The following is a 20,846-nucleotide window of genomic DNA, read 5'->3' on the forward strand; positions in this document are numbered from 1 at the left end:
TTGAACTCAGCCTAATACAAACAGATGTGATGAAGACAACCTACTTATCGTAGAATATTAGTAATTGTTTTCACAGCTCGAACTCGTTATTTATAGGTCATACAAAGATAACTTTTCCGATGAAACAAAATCAATCAAAGAAATGAATTACACTGAATACGGCTGCTGTTACTATGTTCTTCTTCTCTTGCTCTAGTTTTTTTTTTTAATTATTATTATTATTATTATTTTAATTTATTAAATTATGATGTAAAATATGATTAGAAAAAAGAGTTACGTTACTAAATAATTGGTATTTCTGTTAAAAGAAGGCCGGAATTTAAATTGATTAATTTGTATCCTACTCTATTTTTTATTTTATTTAATTTAATTTTGCAAAATAATAATAAATTTTTTTTAAAAAAAAGTCACTATCTCTCAGACTTTTAAAGCTTTCAATAAAGCCGAATCAGAAATCGAACGGTTGAAAAGTTTCTGCAGAAGTTGTCGGATTCTAAATAAAAAGCTTATTTGGGAACGCATGGTTCAATTCGAGTTTTCTTGTTGTTCGTTCCAAGACATTGGTTCTAACTTTACTAATTTATTTTGTGTGATTATTTCGTTTACCCGCCCCCACACAAATCCGCCCTCCTTATTTTATCTTTATTCGTTATATAGTAATGAATTGTTTGCTCAACATTATATAACAACGAAAAATGATAGAATCTATTCAAATTTTATATTAATTAAAATAATACATTATTTGGACCAGAAACTAAAATTACTTATTATTTAATTTTGGAATATTCTCTAATTTATACTGTTTGGTATTACTAATTAAATCTCCTGCAATTTCTTTGTTAGTGAAGCTTTTGCTTTCATTCTCAACTTTACTCATTTTTTAAAATTATTATTTTCCCTCTAAATTCTTCTAAATTTATTTTTATTAAAATGCCAACACTATTACTAACAAGTAGAATCTTTAAAAATAATTTGGAAGTAAATATTAAATACTTCTGAAATATTATTCAATTCATCGAGGACATGATTTTAGATAGAATATCAACATAAAGGTCGAGAGTTAGGATTAACAGTAAATAGATAATTGAGCGTTTTCTCAGTTCATAATAGTGATAGAGCCGGATTATATTCTAATCCGGAGTACCTATCTCATAACATTTTACTTTTGCATAAATCATGACCAAAAAAATGATTTCATTGAGTTGATGTGTTATTGAAAAAAACTTTTTGTTTCTGACAAAAGTAGAGATAAAATATGTGTACATATATATACTCTCTTTAATTTTATTTATGAAGATACTAAATATGTTATTATTATTTGATAGTATCAAAATCCTACAAAAAAATTTATTGATTTAGGACAATAAAATCATTATTTAAGTTACGTAATAGAATTCAACAATCTATAAATGTAATGAATATGATCAAATTGTTTTTTTATAATGGAAGATAATTCAAAATTATTATATTTATAATATTATATATTATATATAAGAGGCATTTTTATGAACAAGTAGAGAGACTTTGAGAAGCATGGATAATGCCATTTTCCTAATTTGTAAATGAGTTAAATATTCTGTTCAGATCAAATATGAAAATTTTGATTTTCGTTCAGATTGAATATGAAAATTTCGATTTGAATATATAATATTCAGAATAAAGAAACTAATAGAGGATTTTATGTGAAAGAACAATTGTTTGGAGTCATTATCATGAAATTTATTAATCAATATTCCATAATTAGTTAATGATTGAGACTTTGATAACTCCATTATCCAAACTATTCTTACCATTTGGACCTTCTTATAATTATTTTTAATCAGATATTTGAGTTTAAATCTTGGATTAAATATAAAAAAAAATTACATTAGAGGATGTTTCTCTTAAACGTTGAATTTAGATAAATCAAAATTACAATATGAATAAAAAATAAAAAATAGATATTTCATGTACACAATAATCTACTTTATTTCTACCACTATATATTGAGTTTGTAATCATTTCTTTTTTAATATTATATGATATCTATAATTTGTTGTTTGAACTAATTCAGATTTACCTTACGTTGGTTATATTAAAATAAAAGTGTTATCTATCATAAATTTCTCTTTTTTTCGAGAGCTTCAACTCTTATAAATGAAGGGATCTTATTTATTTATTGCATAATAAGTATCGAGGCTTTCTTTGAAAATGAATCCCGTGAATAACAGATTTGCTTTTCTATATTTATTTTCAATGAAATATCATATTATTATTTGTGTTAAATCTTAAACTCGTGATGTGCATCTAACTCAAAATCACGAGAGCAATTAAAATTTATTTTTATTTATTAAAAATTAAAATTTTCAAATTAAAAAAAAAATAATAAAAATGTGTTGTCTAAACATGAGAATGGAGGAGTCACACCACATTTTAGGCACAACATGGAGTGGGTATGCATCTTTTTCTCATGTGTCTCCTACTTTAAATGGTTATTTATTTATTTGACTTATATTTGAAAAAAAATATATTACATAAGTAATATAATAAAACAAATTTTTTTCTTACTTTTGGTCTTAAATTATTTGTCGTATTCTTTTATATGTTTCTTAAGAAAATAATAATTAGAGACTGTCTACCGTCCATTGACGAGGGAGTTTGATTTTTAAAATAAAGTTGATGTAGAATTTTTTTTTTTTAATAACTTGTTATTTAACATAAGAGTATAGTTGGAAAATTACAATTTCTATTTTTTTGTTGAATTTCTAAAACGATACTTATTTTGGCATGAAAGAAAGTAATTAATTTCTTTTTGAATATTTACTCTCTTCCCATATAGTTGAAATATAGTCTTCAAGAATAAATACTACCGATGGTAAAATGAAAATAAATAATTAATATCATCTTGGATTTTTATAACGAAAAATATTTTTAGATTTTTTTAAAATATATAAATATTTTAGAAAATTACGATAAATAATTTTGAGATAGAAAAAATATATCCTACAAAAATGGAAAATTTTGTAAGGTCTTTACAAAGACTACTTTAATTTTTGCATTTTTTTGTTTGTTCATAATTAAAAATTTATTAAATACATTGGAAAAACATGATGAAGATGTTTGACTCGAAAATTCTAAAATGGTAAGTGATAAATACTTGACCTTATAATTTCAATGTATAATTTTTGTCCTACAATAATGTGAGTACTCCTATGATTGAGACAATATGAATTGATTCAACCGTTATTATCATTAATCACCATCGATACACAGAAATGTAGCTAAAATTTTCGATAAGAAGGTTTAAAATTTGAAGAAATAGACATATGAAATAGCCGAAGAGAGATTCAACATTTACTATATATACCTAAAAAATTATTTTAACCATATAAAAATAATATAATTTTTCGCTTAAGAAAATTCAGATGAACCCCTAAACATAAAATCGCTCCGTCACTATCGATACATTACTTACGTATAATTATTATCAATTTCCTTCATAAGTCATACACTTGCAAATTAAATATCACCACCTACTACAAATATACCTTTCTCCTAATTGATTTGAAATTATGCCACCTAAGATTCATTTATAGAAAAAAAACGTTTTCTGTTAAAAAGAATTTACATATTCGAACTTGAAATCTATAATTAGAGATACGTAGCTAGAAAAATCCTATCAATCTCACCGCATCTCTTGACGACCTAAAAGGGCAATTTGGTCCAAAAATACTCCTCCTTATCCTTTTTATTTGCCCTTTTAAGGTTTTAGTATACTAATTTTTAAAATCTTCAAATAAATTTAGTTAATAGATGTATTTAATTAAATTATCCTTATATTAAATTATTCCTAAACGAGTAATTAATGATTATATATCTTTTAGGAAGGTAGTGAAAATTAATCTCTTTTTAATTTTCTAAAATGATAAATATTTTAAGCTAAAATGCCAAATAAAAAGGACAAGGGAGAGTATTAATTAAAGAAAAGATAATGACATGCTTATAAAACAAATGACAATAATTAGAATTAAACTTTGTGTTGGTACGTCATCTCACATACTAAACTAATTGATTAATGGTGATTATAATTTTAATTAGTCATAAGCTTCTTAAATATATATTTTAATTAGAGAAAAAATTGTTGTGTCAAACAGTATTATACACTTGTCTCTTGTAGAAGTCAAGAATATAATTTACATCCAATTATAAGGTCTCATGAGTTGACAATCACTAACTATATAATAAAATCATTAATTCAAAGTTGATAATTATCACTCAAATATTCCAAAAAAAAAAAAAGAAAATCATTGAGAAAATTATTTAACCCAAACACATCTATATGGCATTGAGGATGAGTCAACTAATAGATAAAAAAACTTTTATTTATAGATGTGTTAATTATATAATGGAATTTCGAGATTAATTTTAAATTCACGTCAAAAGTCTTAATGTAGGTGAAGCTGTCGAGCAAAGACGATTTCATAATCGAGAGGATTCGAACTCGAGATCCGAACTCGAGATCTCTGATTAAGAATGAAATAATACTTGTTATTCCACCATAACTTTTATTGATTTTTTCATTTTATTTACGTGAATATATTACTATTCGTGATAATAATTTTTCTTTATTATGATATCTCCAAAAAAAAAAGAAGATGAAAATATTTTGAATTATTAACATAGAAAATGAAGTGCTTTTAACTCTCATATTTTTTTTTTAATTTCACATAAATTAAAATGGAGATGATAAAAATTGTTTAATGAATTTCTAAGAAGTTTGTATAAACTAAAAAAAAAAACTCAAGAAATAAGGAAGAAAATGACTAATGAAAAAGTCCAAGTCATTTAATTTAATGACTCAATAATGACCATTTCAATATATTAAATTGAGATTAGCAAATAACACCATAGAAAATAAGATTTGGCAAATCTTTGTTTCCACTAATCTAATCCTAAAATCATAAAAGGTCAAATCTAATTTTTTCTGTTGCATCTTCTAAACTTCAACTCTCCTATGGCCCACAATCAAGATTCCATACCCCCCACTCCCACCCCACCCCACCCTACCCAAGGCTGCTAAGTTTTTAAAACTCATTTTGTGGCATTATTAAGAAATAAACAAAAATATTCCGAATTTTTGGAGTAGGTTTAAAATAGTTCATCAATTAAATATGTTATTAATCGGAAACTCTAGTCCTCAGATTAATGAAAAACTATGAATGGATTTTTTAAAAATCAAAAACACTAGGAAAGTCTCAACAATTCCAAGAAAATTATAATAGACGCATATTAAAGATAGATAAATAAAAAAAAACATCTTAAATAATTGCGTTTGATACTAAAAATTAATAAATCAAAATTAGCAAATAACAAACATGCACTCAACACCTCATATAGGAAAATAATTACCATAACAGAAGTGTATAAGACGTTGAACATCAATAGACAAAAAAACATAAGCAACACCTCGAAAAAAGAATCATATTTCGTTAAATATTTGATAATCGAATAAAAATTGTACCAGCAAAAAAATCTTATATTTCTCAATATGGTCTCTATCATCATCTCTATTCTTCTTATCAGTTTTCTTATCTCTTATTTAAAAAAAAAATACACACTTATGAAAAAAACTTAGGACTAAAATTATTCAAAAGTAAATTTAAGAAACTATTTTGAATTTATCCTAAACATAAGGGACCATTTGTGTTATTTTCTCTTTGCATTCTTTTATCTATAATCAATTTCTCCACTATATATAATTCCAACTTTTCTCTATTGAGAGTGACCAAAAACCTAAACTTTTATTTTATTTTATTTTTAAAAAATTCTTCTTTCTTCCTCTTGTTTATGCAAATGGATAATTCTTCCACATGTAATAGTTTTTCTAATTATAGTGCAAAAAATTCTAATTATGATTCTCAAGAAGAAAGTAGTTGGACATTTTATTTTCAAGATTTTATGTCCAACAATAATAATTCCAATGAACAAAATTCATTGTGTTCTAATGAATTACAAATTAATAAAAATAATGGTTTAGATATTTATGAAAATAGTAACAATAATAATAATAATAATAATAATAATAATAATAATACTAATAAATTTGTTTTCAAGAAGAGAAAGATGAAAGGAGTAGCAAGAGAAGTTGATGATGATCTTGAAGATACAGCAAGTTCACCTGTCAATAGCCCCAAGGTTAGTCAAGCATCATTTTTTTTCGATATCTATTTTAGGGTTCGATTAATTTGAATTCACGTTTAGAGATTCTACTTCGTGAACCCTGATTAAGGATAAATGAGTATATCATGACTTTTGGTGGTGACTAGTTTCTTTAGGTTTCCTATAAGTCGAGTTTAATGTGACTAATTTAGATTCACGTTGAGAGGTCCTACTTTCTCTTAATTTAAACCGAAAAACTCTGATTTAGAATGAATGAGTACTTATCATGCCTTTTGGTGGTGACAACTTTGATTTTCTTTAGGTTTCCTGTCAGTCGTATTCAGTGTCGATTCTGAGATTTGACTAATTTGGATCAGTGTCAAGAGATCGTACTTTAGCTTTTCATTTATAGGATTCAAATACTTTTAGTTAAGAAAGAATGATTACTTACAATTTCATGACATTTGATGGTGACTGTTTGGTTACTTATTGGCTAGTGTTCGATATCTCTAAATACTTCGAATTTATGTTGAAAAATCTAACTTTGACTCGATTTTTACGACTCAAATTATCTAAAGCTTCGATGAATTGAAGAAATACTTATCACCTTTTATCATACCTTTTGATGATGACTTTATCAATATGATTAACTTGCTAGTAATTAATTTTATTAATTTTCATTTACCTTAGTAATTAAGTTTTTTATTCATCTCTCTCATTTTTTCCCAATTACTTTTAATCTTCAGGTGTCTTATATGAATGAGTTGTGCAATAATAGTCAGAAGGGGAAAAGTTCTGCAAGTATTTTTGAGGTAAAATATTTGTTTGGTATGACGCAAGTCATTATTTATCGAAATTATTTTTATATAAAACAAAGAAAAAGAACCAACATTATTATAATTATATCTGTTTTCTAGTCGATGTTCAGTATCCGTAATAGATATCCAAGTAATTCAGAATTATAAAAGCGTGTTCTCCCACAATCCTTTAATATCGAGAGCTCGAACTCAAGACTTTTTATTAAAGATAGAGAAATGCTATATATCCATTTCTCCACAACCAGTATTAATCAGATATACATTAATATTTCATCTTATATGACTTTAAATCGCGATATTATTACTATTTAGAGAGTCAATAAGATTTTTATGTGAATGCAATTTCTTCAAAATACATTTGAATATATAACTACTGTGACATATAGCATTTTTATGTATCTTTTTTAACATTTCATCCAAAAAAAAACACTTAAATTTTTTTACATGTGGTTAAAATTATACTGATAATTTGACCTTCGTACTCTGAATCTCGCTAAATTTTTTTTTTTTTTGGAATTTGTTTTCAACAGGGAAAAGGAAATAATATTTCTGGCCAGCAAATGATGACTAGTGGATTGAATAATTCTACAAAGGAAAATGACTCTACACAATTGAAGAAAAAAGGATTATGCTTAGTACCTATCTCTATGTTCACAAAGTGATGCATGCATAATTAAATTAAATTTGGTATACCTACATAAAATGTATATATTTCTCTATTATTTTTTTCGCTTTCATTTTCGATGTCAGGTATCAGTTTAGAAATTCGATAAAATTTAATTTTGTGTTGAGAAGTCTTATGTTAAGAAATAAAATATCATCTAACAAAGACGACCTTATACTCATAATTCGTATCGAGGACATGCATAAACTTATGTACCTATATATATATATATCACTCTCTTTAATTGCAATGGAAGTTGACATTTGCTATATGTGTAGTTTATCATGTTGACAAATTATATTGTTCTAAAATATCTATTATTTTATTTTAGAAAATCAAGACATATTTATTATCTTTCTTTTAAAATTCATTAATTAAGTTGTCAAATTCTCATCAGTACGGATCAAGGGAATGAACCCCTGGTCTCGGATGTCCATATAAAGAACACGACGAGCATAAATATCCTTTTTAACTTCATCTTTTTGTTTTTGCTTTTTCATTAGCTCTCTGCGGGAGGGGTACAGTTTAGATATATGCCAAGGTTTCAGACAAAAAAGAAATAAAATTTTGATCTGAATTCCGTCTCTTAATCAATTTTTGGAAAATTCGTAGTAGAAAGAGTATATATATATATATAATAAATATGTTTAATTAATTTTATAACAAATTAGTCTTGTTTGGAGATATCATTAATTAGAATTTTATAGATGTGATGAAAGAATAAATTAATTAATTTGACTTTTAATAGTAAAGGGCAGAGTTGACATTTTCCTAAGATTTTGTTAATTACAAGGAAAATCAGAAATTATGGATATATATTAGCAGCTGACCTCCAAAGTCTACAATGATCCATTCCCTATAAATTATTGTTGATCATAAATAATTAATATAAACAATTTTATTAATGTTTGTCCAAAAAAAAAATTACAAATAATTAATTTGTTTTCACAAAAGTCATCTTGATTTAGGTGGAACATAGCATTCTATGGCGAAATACCTAAACTACCCCTTTATTTGTGAATTTTTTTTTTTGATAAAAGAGAAAATAATATAGTTATTCTATATCGAACACTTTCTTTTCTCATATTATTAAAGTCGGATGGAAGAGAATCAATTCTTTTGAGAATAAAGGAGACGAATAGAATCTAATTTATGTTCATGTTAATATCAAAACGGTCCATCTTGTTCTTCTTTTTTTAGTTGAATGTATCAAAAATTTTGAATCTTCGCAAATAATACATATATATATATATATATATATATATATATATATATATATACGCACAAATAAAAATATGGGGGGAGATAAATATCACAAAATTCAAAGCTTAATGCATGAGAAATTATAAAAAATAAAATTGAAAACATAAAAGAACTTCCAAGTCATTTAGTTTTGGTATGTGATAAAATAATTGTAGCAAGAAATTTTTATTTTATTTAAGTTGAGGTCTATCAAAAATATAATTTTTATTTTATTTAAGTTTAAGGTTTATCAAAAATAAATATTTTATTTTATTTAATTTTGAGGTCTATTAAAAATAAAAATTTTATTGTTATGAGATGATAGTAAGATATATATCATCTTTTTCAAAATTCACTTTTATTATTACACTAAATATATTATCGTTAGATCAAAAATTACTTTGATAGGAACTAAATGCGATACCTCCCTTTTCTTTTATTCTCATTGTGTTAATTATCTTTTTTACATGTTTATTCCATATATAGCAATAAGAAAAGTCGATCTTATGTTATATTCTTATGATCGATCTTTTCTTAATTGAGACATATAAATTTCATTCGTGCTATAATTCTAGCTCCAGTAATAAAGGTTTTAGTAAAACGTTAATTCTCTTAATATTATGACGTTCAATAATTATAGTCCAATTTTTTATTTAGTACTTTTTTTAAATAATTTTCAGAGAATTTCATCTCAAAATTTACATATCTTGAAAATCGTGGCGATGAAACTTTTAAATTTTGAATTCACTTCTGAATGGAAATGATCCGATTCTCAAATATAACCATGAAAAATAATAATTGCTAGTTAAATGAAACTATTCAAAGTAATTTTTTTAGATTAAGAGAGAAAACATATCTTCAAATTTAAAGATTATCATTCTTTACCTCATAAAAAAAACTTTTTAAAATTTTAATCATACTAATCGAATATTACCATGTCATTCGTTACCTCATATCATCTTCTTAACGAACTGATATTATCATCATATTCGCCCAACAAAAGTAAAAAAAGAAAAAGGACAAATGTATCCCCGTAAGTGGTAAGTAGATATCATCCGTCGTACTTTTGTCGTCCTTCACTCTAAACGAAAGGCTAAAACAGGGACATGTAGCGCAATATTATTCGTTGATAAACGTTGGATCGATGGATAAGGTTGTTACACGTAGACGTCCGTTAGTATACAGAGTATATACGCTCTATCTCTAACGAAAGGCTAAAATAGAGACATGTGGCGCAATATTATTCGTTGATAAACGTTGGATCGATGGATAAGGTTGTTACACGTGTACGTCCTTTAGTATAAAGAGTATATACGCTCTAGTTTTTGGACGACAGAGACAACAATATCCCAAAAATATGAATAAGGATATTCACATACCATTTACGATAGTTCGAGGGTATATTTGTCTTTTTATTTTTTTTCAAAAATAAAAATGAAAAATTGGCCTTTCAAAATGACCATTCAATTAAGTACCTACTCATGTATGGAGGGAAATTTGATGGTACCAAGTCCTTCGATCCTCCGTCTTCTTCGCTAAATTTTTTTTTTTACAGGAAAAAAAAAAAGCCACAACAATGGCTAGAAAACGAAGACCCAAAAAAATTAAGGCCACAAAGAGGCTAATTTATAAGTTTTGAAGGCATTAAACAGCTAATTTTGTGTGTGTGGATGTGTTGGGGGTTGCCATTAGAGAGAACAAATCAAAAATTCAAAACAAAAGTGTGATAAAAACTGAAAATTTACAACAAAAAGAAGAAAAAAAGGAATCTTTTTTGTTCCCCCACCACCACAACGCCACCTCCAGCAAGAACAGCCAAAAAAAAAAAATCAGGAAGAAAAAGAACTCCCCATAGAAAGTCCCTTTTCTTGTTTTTTTTATTTTCTTTCCAAGTTTCGATTTTTTTTTGTTGTTGTTTGGGAGCCACCAGCAGAGCAGAAGATTATCTGGGTTACATTTGTTTTTTGGTAAGGAACTGCAGCTGAATTATAATTCTTCATGAAAAAAATGTGCTTTTTATTTTATGGTTTTTGTTGTTTTGAAGTTACTAATAGAGCAAAGGGTTATTTGGGTCATATTTAGTTTTGTTAAAAGTTTGATCTTTGTGAGGAGCTGCAGTTGAGTTTTTTGAGATTGATTTTATGGTTGTTGTTGCTTTGAAGCTACAAGTTGAGCAAAAGATTATGTGGGGTAGGCTTGGCGAGTTGATAGTATTAGCATTATGCTCGTAGTTTCTTTGTTTGTCGATTAATGCTATTGCCTGTTGTTTCTTATGCTTCATTTATCAGATTATTGTGTTTGGTATGGTATGTTAAGCTTTCACTGTTATTTGCTATGTCTTGTTCTACCTTTGTATTGTCTTTTTTCAAACTGTCTTGTTTTGTGTTACTTGAGCTGAGGGTCTTTCGGAAACAACGTTATATCTCCACGATGTAGGGGTAAGACATCAAACCCCACTTGTGAGATTGCATTGGGTATATTGTTGTACATCTGTTTCGTGTTAAAAGTTTGATCTTGATAAGGAGCTGATGCTGGTTTTTTCAAGATTGAATTTTGGATTAATCTAGTTCATAAAGAATTGTTTTTTTGTGGTTTTTGTTGCTTTGAAGCCACCAGCAGGGCAAAGGTTATTTGGTTCACATTGGTCTCTTGTTGAAATTTTGATGCAGCTGATAGGTGCTGGTTATTTGAAATCGAATTTTTGATTAATTGATTTTTTTTGTTGGTTTTGTTGTTTTGAAGCCACCAGCAGAGCAAAGGGTCGTCTGGGTCATATTTATTTCTTGTTGGTGGGGTGCTGGGTTGAGATTGATTTTTCGGATTGATTTGGGTGGATTTTTATTATATCAAAGATGGCAAGCTTAGATATTACAAAAATGTGGAGGGATCCTGGTGCTCCAGCGGATTCATTCTATCAGGTTCGACCGGAATGTACGGATGTTCCCAAGTCCAAATTTAGAATCAAGGTTCGTATTTCCCTCTGTTCTAATTTATCTGATGTTGTTTGATTTGGTATGCGGTATTAAGTAAGAAAGACAGACTTTTGAAACTTGTTTTCGGTGACATAACAGTTGTGTGCCTATAATAGTTTTGAAACACGTGGTTTAAAAAATGTCATAACATTTGTGGAACTACAAAAGCTTCTGATTAGGTACGATGGGAGTTTTAAGTCAAATTGTTTCCAAATATAAAGCAGATTAACAAGGACGTAGTGTTAAGTGTGGAAATATTCGTTTCCCCCCTTTTTTTTCCCTTTCTTTTTCATCCTTTTGTGTTGAGATTTTAGCGTGATGTTTCAGCCTGTAACACATACTTATTGAGCCATCAAAATCTTGGATTGTTAACACTCTTGTGGTTATTGAAGAATGAAAAGTACTTCCTTCTTTTTTTAGGAGAATGTAGTTTGATTGCACATCCCCCCTTTGATTACCGGTATGCATTCTAGGCTTTATAAAATGATTCATGGAGTAGCTTATGCCTCATGTAGTATAGATAGATTGACGCTTGGAAGAATGGTGTGCTTGCTGGGGATAAAAAGACGGGTTTTGGTATATTATGGAGGTTGGGCTGGAGAAGCAAGAGTGAACCATAAACCCCTTTCATATCCTGGTTATACATAGTAGTAGGAACAACTGTGCTACAAGAAATACTACAATGAAAGAGGTAAAAGTGGCCTCTTGTTCTGGTTGTAGCGTCGTCGGTAGGTATGTATCTCCTCCTTCTGTGTTGTCTGGAGGCTGGACGAGCATTTGATGACACAGAGGAGATGATAACTATTGACTATCTCTGTTGTTGTTTAGCTCTCAAGAAATTGCTCTAATTTGTCTGTTTTCCACTACAACTCTAGTTGTACTCATGTTTACTATCTAATGATCTACTTATTCAGAATGGGAAGACCCTAAGTGAAAGAAAATGGCGTGCTGCATTTTCTCCAGAAGGTTATCTTGATATAGGCAAAACACTTGGTCGAATTCATAGAGGGGTAAGCTTGACTGAAGGTTTATGTAGCATATGATTCACGAATATTTCTATTCAACATTTTTGTCATGTTGGCTTTTGGCTAATGCTCTTTTTATAAATAATTCAATGCGAGATGATTATTATAGTAATATAGTAACCATCACGTATCCATGACATTTTAGGGAATTCATCCATCAATTAGAGGTGAAGTTTGGGAATTCTTACTTGGTTGCTATGATCCAAAGAGCTCACAGGCAGAGCGAGAGGATATACGACAACAACGGAGGTACTTTACTTTCTTTTCCAACAAAAGCATAAATTGCTAATTTTCTTGTCAAAAAAGAAAAGAAGTATAGATTGATATATGTTGCCTAAATATTCAGAGTGTCAAGTCTCACATTGGTTGAGAGAATCTGTTTTGATCCTCCTGATACAATCTTGGACTAGTTTTTGGGATTAAGCTGAAGGTTCATTACTTTTTGTGGTATCATAGCTAGGCCTGCTTCTTGTCGTTATGTTTCTCAAAATTGCTTCCCGAGTCATTTTATCCACACTCCAGTTGTCCACTCCTGGGTGATTTTTGTGAATGTTTAGTCCCACATTGGTTGTGGTCTCCTTAAATAGTCTTTAGGCAATCCTCGTATCATGAGCTTGTTTTTGTGGTTGAGTTACGTGCAAGGTCCATTTCTTCACGAGTAGGAATGCCCTTCTCATCACAAAGGATGCACAATGCTATCTCATCTTTAATGCTTGTGTCTAGAATATGTTCTACTTGTTGCATTTCTAGGAGACATTTAGGGGTCGTTCAGTAGAGTGTCTAAGAATAATATTGGAAAGAGTGTATTACTTGTGTACGGATGAGATTATTTTTGCTAAAGGCTATTTCTTATCCACCAATGTTTAGTTTGGTGTATTAAATGCAGTTCTGTCTTTAACCATGTATTAATAACCTTTTATCTCCACGTATCTGAATAGGGTAAACTAATACATGTATTAGTTGTATATAGGCTGAAATCCTATCAAACAAAGGATTAAATAATACCACAGCTAATACATGTATCATTTCTTCTAATACATCCTGCTAAACAACCCTTTAGTCTATCTTGCATGGGATTCTGAAGCTTGTCGATTTTTGAAGATGCAAGTCCTATAGATCTCATCTTGCTTTACTACTATGCAGTGACTACCCTCAAATTATCTTCGTATGCAAATCTGATGAGAATTTGACATTCCGCTGTCCAAAAATGAAACTTATCCATGTTCTAAATGGTAATCCGGACATGCATTTCTTGTGTACTTTCAGGACACAATATGCTATACTAAAAGAAGAATGCCGCACAATGTTTCCAGTGATTGGAAGTGGTCGATATATTACTGCACCTGTAATAACAGAAGACGGTGATCCTATTCTAGATCCTTTAGTACTTCAAGAGGCAAAAGCAGCAAAAGAAGCAAAAGAAGCTACTTCAGGCAGTCAAGGAAATGGTAATCATGACGATGTAGAGTTCTCAACTTGTGTCCTCTCCATTCTCTTCTCTCTTTTTTCTTGTGTATGGCTGTCAGGTCGTTGAATGCTTCATGACGTAGAATTTAATCCTCTATTTTCCATGCTGTAGCAGGTGCTTCCGATGATTATGAAATGGTAAAGGAGGATGACAAAAGAGTAATAGAGTGGAAACTCTCGTTACACCAGATAGGTTGGTTTTATATGTAGATTTCACTTGATCTATTTTCCTAGTCAATCTACAGAAGTATGGATTTGACAGATTCATTAGAGATTTATCTTATTAATATGAGAGTACTTGTCGGTTTCCTTTCTCTTCATATTGATATTTTCTTTGTTTATGTCTTGTAACCTTTCATTTCTTGGTTTCATGCTTATTCTAGGACTCGATGTGGCTCGAACCGACAGGTCACTGGTCTTTTATGAGAATCAAGAGAATCTATCGAAGCTTTGGGATATCCTTTCTGTTTATGCTTGGTTTGACAAAGATGTTAATTATTGTCAAGGTGGGCTATCACAATATCTTCTTGAAATGAATTTTTTTCAGTATCTTGGTTTCTCTTCGGTTCTACCATTACTGAGCCAAAATGAATTATTGATTACTTTTTCTTCTTGTTTGTTCCAAAACTATAAAGATCAGTTGATATATTTTTAGGTAACATGATGGTATACAATTACAGCAATATGCCTAGTATAGTCCCACAAGTGAGGTCTGGGAAGGTAGAGTGTATGCAGTCCTTACCTCTACCTTTTCAGGTAGAGAGGTTCTTTCCGAAAGACCCTCGGCTCAAAGAAAGAAAAACACAACAATAATGAAGACATACACAATAGCTAAATAGTAAGAAAATAGAGGCATATGAAGCAACAAGTAGTAATAGGAAACTGAGAGCGAGAAACATGCCAGTAGTAAAAAAAAGGAAAACAATACTACTACCATTGGTTGGAGAGACCCGACGCAAAACTATTTACTAGCTTTCTACCTGAATTCTTGACCTCCACACCGTCCTATCAAGGGTCATGTCCTCATGAGCTGCAGGGTTGCTATGGCCTGCCTGATCACTTCTTCCTAATACTTCTTCAGCCTACCTCTACCTCTTCTCAAGCCCTTCAGAGTCAACCTCCCACACCTCCTAACTAGTGCATCTCCTCTTTCCATGCCAAACCATCTCAGCCCAGCCTCCCAGATCTTGTCTGCCATGGAGGTCACTTCTACCTTGCCCCAAATATCTTCATTTCTTACCATATTTCTTCTAGTAAACTACACATCCATCTTAACATCTTCATTTTCGCAACTTTCATCTTTTGGGCATGAGTTTTTAACTGGCCAAACACTCCGCCGTATGCAACAAAGCGGTCTAACTAATACGCTGTAGAACTTACCTTTAAGTCTTAGTGACACCTTTTTAATCACATATGACACCAGATGCTAGCCTCCATTTCAACCACCATGCACCAATCCGATGTGTGACATCCTTGTTTTTTTGATATATGTGTATCTATTGAGCTCTTTTTAAATGATGTGATGATATGGTTATATATTACTTTTTGCTTCTTGTTTCTTCCAAATGTATAAATATCTTAACTTTCTGAACAGGGATGAGTGATCTCTGCTCTCCAATGATTATTCTTCTCGATGATGAAGCAGATGCATTTTGGTGCTTTGAACGTTTAATGAGAAGACTGGTAAATATTTATAATCTTTACTCAAACAGCATTCTTACATCATATCCGATGATGTAAAGTACTTCCCAATTATGTGCTTTCCAAGTATTACTTATTGACCGTGAATTGTGATGCTCCTTGTTCCCCAATTTTCCTGGATGCCAACATTATCATTCTGCAGAGCATCTCTTTTTATCTCATCTTTACCTGAATTTTGATACCATCCAGATATGTGCGCTTTCTCAAGATACAACGACATACCCGAGAACAGTGTAACCTCACAAGTGGGGTATGGGGAGGGTGGTGTGTACGTAACCTTACCCCTACATTTATGAAGGTAGAGAGACTATTCCTGATAGACATAACACATATCAAAATCAAGTATGTAAAGCAAATACACTAGCGAAGAAATCATGCTGAAAACAATGAAGAAGGGAACAGTAGAAAGGAAAAATAATACGATAACTAAAACAAAGAAAATAATGGATAATACTAAAATTAAACAGTAAGATAGCAGGAGACTAATTGTTTATAAAAAAAAGATAGAAGGAGAGTAATTTTAACAATACTAACAAAGGAGTCAGACAACATTTGACTACCTACCAACCTCTCTCTAAAAGATTGGGTCACGTTTACCATGAAAAGAGCGTTAACTATAAGAATATAGGACTGTACTTTAGACATGTCATCATAAATGGGTTTTGTAGTTCGGGAAATTGCATCCCATGGTGTTTGCTATGATGCAACACACACAGATTGCAACAACATAGACTATACCGAGCATGTGAATGGACCAGCAATAGATATTGGGTGGAAATCTCTTATAACTATTTCTCTAGTGTGCTATCCATCCCAAATATGACCATCCAACCACTATTAATATCTTCCCGCAGTTGTCCTGTTTGTGCACATGCTTTGCTTTCCATGTTAAAGCAGAGTTACCTTAATTGGCATCCTAATTTAAACTGATGTTGAGATGCTAAGATTGCCATGCACCCATAATCACATGTTATGATGTAGTGAGAAAAGCTGCATATGATATGGTACATGTAGGAACTCGTCACCCTTTCTAGTTGAAGTGGAGTATATTTATGATACCAACAATAACATACCCAGTATAATATCACAGTGAGGTCTGGATACCAGAATATTAGTCAGAATGATGTAGCAAGAACAATCATAAGCTAATAAGTTTCTTGTCTAGAAGATTTACAGTCTGTTATTTCATTTTGGTTATAAACTTTACTCACCATGTTTTGAGTCATATCTTCAGATATTTGTGTTACTGTATGTTGTATACTTTTGCGATTATTGTGACTGATAACAACTATTGTGTCTTCAAAGAGAGGAAATTTCAGGTACACTGAGAGTTCTGTCGGAGTAGAATCGCAGCTAAATAATCTAGCTTCAGTAACTCAAGTTATTGATCCCAAACTTCACCAACACTTAGGTAATTCTGTCTACTTTAATGTTTAAATACTATGCACTAAGCAGACAGTTATAACTTCCTTTTTATCAAGACATGATGCTCTGGTATAAGTTGTTAATATGATGTCCTCTTTCCTTTCCTTTTAAAGTTAATGGTCAAAACACACTTGAGCTATCGCTTTGTTCGCGAGTTCCACACTCCAACTATAAGTTGTTCCCTTTTCCTATCTGAACTATCACCAACTATGTGTTAAAATATACCTCGAAGCAGATTAGGCCAAATATCTGTTGTGATAGTTCATGTAGGAAAATGGAACAACCGGTGGTAGTTCAGGTAGGAAAAGAGAACAAATGATAGTTGAGGTGTGAAACTTGCAAAAAAGTGATAGTTCATTGTGTTTTTGACCATTATCTCTCTCTCTTTTAAAAAAATACTTCCTCGTATCTCCTTGTGAATAAATAGTGCATTCCTTCTGAACTTGGATTGACAGATAAATTAGGTGGAGGTGATTACCTGTTTGCTGTCCGGATGCTCATGGTTTTGTTCCGTCGAGAGTTTTCTTTTTGTGATTCATTATATCTTTGGGAGGTAAGGTTTCTCTACTGAAAAAACTTTTCCATGTTTGGACCTGTTATTCAGATTGCTTTTCTATTTGGCAATCCAGTGTTTTTTTATTCGACAATCAAATCGTGTTCTTATTGTTCCTAAATTTTCTTTGCTCCGTCTTGACCTTTTTTAAACAGATGATGTGGGCGCTGGAATATGATCCAGACTTGTTTCTTACATATGAAGACCCTGAATTAGCTGCGGACAAATCTGAAGAATCTAAATCAAAAGCAAAGTCACGTCAGGTTGGGAAATTTGAGCGAGAAAACATGAAAAATGCAGGCAAAGCTGCAGAAGCCCCCCTCCCTATTTCCGTCTTCCTAGTAGCCAGTGTCCTGAAAGACAAGAGTGATAAATTGCTGACAGAAGCAAGAGGACTGGACGACGTTGTTAAGGTTTTTAATTACATAATTTAAGTACTATTTCGAAGTTTATCTAATATACTCGGACAATGTGAAGAAATTTTTACACTGCCAAGTGGCCTAAAGTATACATGCTGCTACAGCAGGTTAAGGTGATCTCATAGTGTTAAAATTCCTTACCGTCAGTGGATATTACTTAGACACTTCTTTCTAATGTCTTCTTGTAGGAAACTTCATAAGCAACGGGGTAAAAGTCAACGTTGCCAATAATCACGTGCCATAAAAATCTTCAAAATACCCATGCATTTTTTCTTGCATTACTAATCTAGGGGGAATTTAGATTGATTTCAGTGAAACAATAAGAAGTCCATGGAAAGTGACTTTCAAACACTAAAATTCAAGAAAAACATATGAACTGAAGTCATCTTAATTAGAAATGACATTGACTAAATACACTTGTATTTATACTCAGTCTTGGTAAGGTTCATTGTTTTCCCTTTATGGATCATATTTTAATCGTCTGCTTATTATTTCCAGATACTCAATGATGTTAACGGAAACCTGGACGCTAAAAAGGCTTGCACCGGTGCAATGAAACTTCATAGGAAGTATCTTAAAAAGGTAATCTCTGAATCCTGTTTATGGCTACATGCAAATGTCAATCCAACAACAATTCTAAAGCAATACATAGCAGTGCGTGTAGGCCAGGAGCGGAGCTAAGGGGCGCAAGGGGTTCACCCGAACTCCCCTTTGCGAAAATATTATACTGAACATATTAAAATGTCAAAATTATCTTGTATGTACATATATTATATTGTTAAATCCCTTAGCTTCTTCGTGTATTTACTTCTTTATATTTTGAATCCCCTTCGTGAAAATTCTGGCTTCACCACGGGTGCATGCAAGTGTCTATATATCAGAAACTGTCATATATTAGTATTAGCATATTACGGAACATATTATGTTAACAATATATGAAAGATTGATTCTGCAAGAAGTTATTACCTCTTGAAATACTAATGCTGGTTAAAACAGGCTGCGAACACCCACAGGTAGCCGAGCCAGAAGAAACTGCTAGGTGATTCATAAACCATGGAGCTCATGTAAGTAGCCTTTGTTACCCTCTTCCTTTAACCTTGTGGCTCTCTTTCTGAGCACCTTGCTTTCGGCTATAAAATGTACTTTCTCTGCTCCAGTTTATATGACACTTCCTTCTTAGTCCATTCCAACAGTCTTGTTAATGATTTTTTTTTTTTTACAACCACACATATGTTACGGCATGTTTAAGGCCACGTGATTCAAAAGCTTTATATCCACACAAATGTTATGGCACGTCTTAGAACACAAGTTTTCAAAAGTCTTCAGTTCTTTCTTGAACACCATATTGGTTCAAATTATGTCATATAAATTGGAATGAAGTAAGTAAGTATATATAACAAGATCAACTGATTTGTATGCACTATCAAATCTGTATTCACTTGAGCCGAGGGTCTTTTAGGATCAACCTCTCCATCTCCACGAGGAAGGAGTAAGGTTCACACCCCACTATGTGGGATTTCACTGGATATGTTGTTGTGGTCTGAGTTCTGGATTCCGACTTTCTGAATGAACACCATTTTTTATGCAGACCAAGAAGGCTCTAACAAGTTTGATACTTTCGATTTTTCGGCCAAGTCAAGGGACAATGGCTGCTTTTGTATACTGTGATACTGATTTAGTAAAGAGAAATATGTAAATTGTCATTCTTTGTAGTTCCATTTTTGGAACTACCATCATGTACATGTAAATTTTTTTTCCCAAGTAGTAAAAATGTGCCTTTAAGGGTTGATGTATACAAAAACACTCTTCCAAAGCATGTAATGAATTTTACTTTTAGAGAGCCATGTTTAACATAATGTTGCTATTTACTTGTATATTAAGAAGAGAAAAAAAGAAAACGAACAGATATAGTCAAATCTTTCTATAACAATCGTTTTTTTTTTTTGGTTGTTATACATATATAGCAATAGTTTACATTCATATTAAATGATTATAAAAATTACCCAAGAAATGATATGGATGTTATATAGGTAATTTAAGAAAGAGTGTATTGTTGCAATGATGATAATTGTTGTTACAACTATAAAGCTATTATAGAGGTAAAATAAAAGTTGATATTAGAGAAAATTTGTTTGTTATAAATAAAATGATGTTAGAAAAAATGATTATTATAGAAAAGTATGATTAGACTCTATAAGAGTTTTTATTTTAAATTTGAAGTCAGAAAAGGATATTTGATTTATTTTCACTAAGAATGAAAAAAAAAATTCTAAAAAAGAGTGCAAGTTATGAAAACATATTTAGGGGTTGAATTTGTGCTTGGAGATACATTTCAATTGAATCTGGAATAATGCATAATTATCTCCTCAATTTATGTCTGGCATTTCAGAGACATACTTATACTATATCAAGGTTCTATTAT

The 20,846-nt window shown here is 30.6% G+C and overlaps 1 protein-coding gene and 1 long non-coding RNA gene across 3 annotated transcripts; both read left to right on the forward strand.

The window, feature by feature from the left end:
* The first annotated feature begins 5,760 nt into the window (after positions 1 to 5,760).
* On the forward strand, positions 5,761 to 7,889 carry LOC101252926 (uncharacterized). The gene is made up of 3 exons (XR_011212116.1): positions 5,761 to 6,174; positions 6,885 to 6,950; positions 7,487 to 7,889. It is a non-coding gene; the product is annotated as an uncharacterized lncRNA (long non-coding RNA).
* Positions 7,890 to 10,323: 2,434 nt separating this feature from the next.
* LOC101254845 (rab GTPase-activating protein 22) lies at positions 10,324 to 20,280 on the forward strand. Of its 2 annotated transcripts, none has more exons than XM_010328861.4 (14): positions 10,324 to 10,829; positions 11,605 to 11,828; positions 12,749 to 12,844; positions 13,005 to 13,108; positions 14,126 to 14,307; positions 14,439 to 14,519; positions 14,710 to 14,832; positions 15,921 to 16,009; positions 17,333 to 17,438; positions 17,908 to 18,005; positions 18,161 to 18,418; positions 18,923 to 19,006; positions 19,421 to 19,488; positions 20,013 to 20,280. In XM_010328861.4, exons 2-13 carry the CDS (start codon positions 11,715 to 11,717, stop codon positions 19,439 to 19,441), a joined length of 1,356 nt encoding a protein of 451 aa, XP_010327163.1. In that variant the 5' UTR covers positions 10,324 to 10,829; positions 11,605 to 11,714; the 3' UTR covers positions 19,442 to 19,488; positions 20,013 to 20,280. The 2 variants fall into 2 exon arrangements, with proteins under 2 accessions (XP_010327163.1, XP_010327165.1); XM_010328863.4 differs by having other exon boundaries at positions 14,442 to 14,519.
* The last annotated feature ends 566 nt before the right edge of the window (positions 20,281 to 20,846 follow it).

Source organism: Solanum lycopersicum, chromosome 10, assembly GCF_036512215.1.
Source record: "Solanum lycopersicum chromosome 10, SLM_r2.1".
Classification (NCBI taxonomy): Eukaryota; Viridiplantae; Streptophyta; class Magnoliopsida; order Solanales; family Solanaceae; genus Solanum; species Solanum lycopersicum.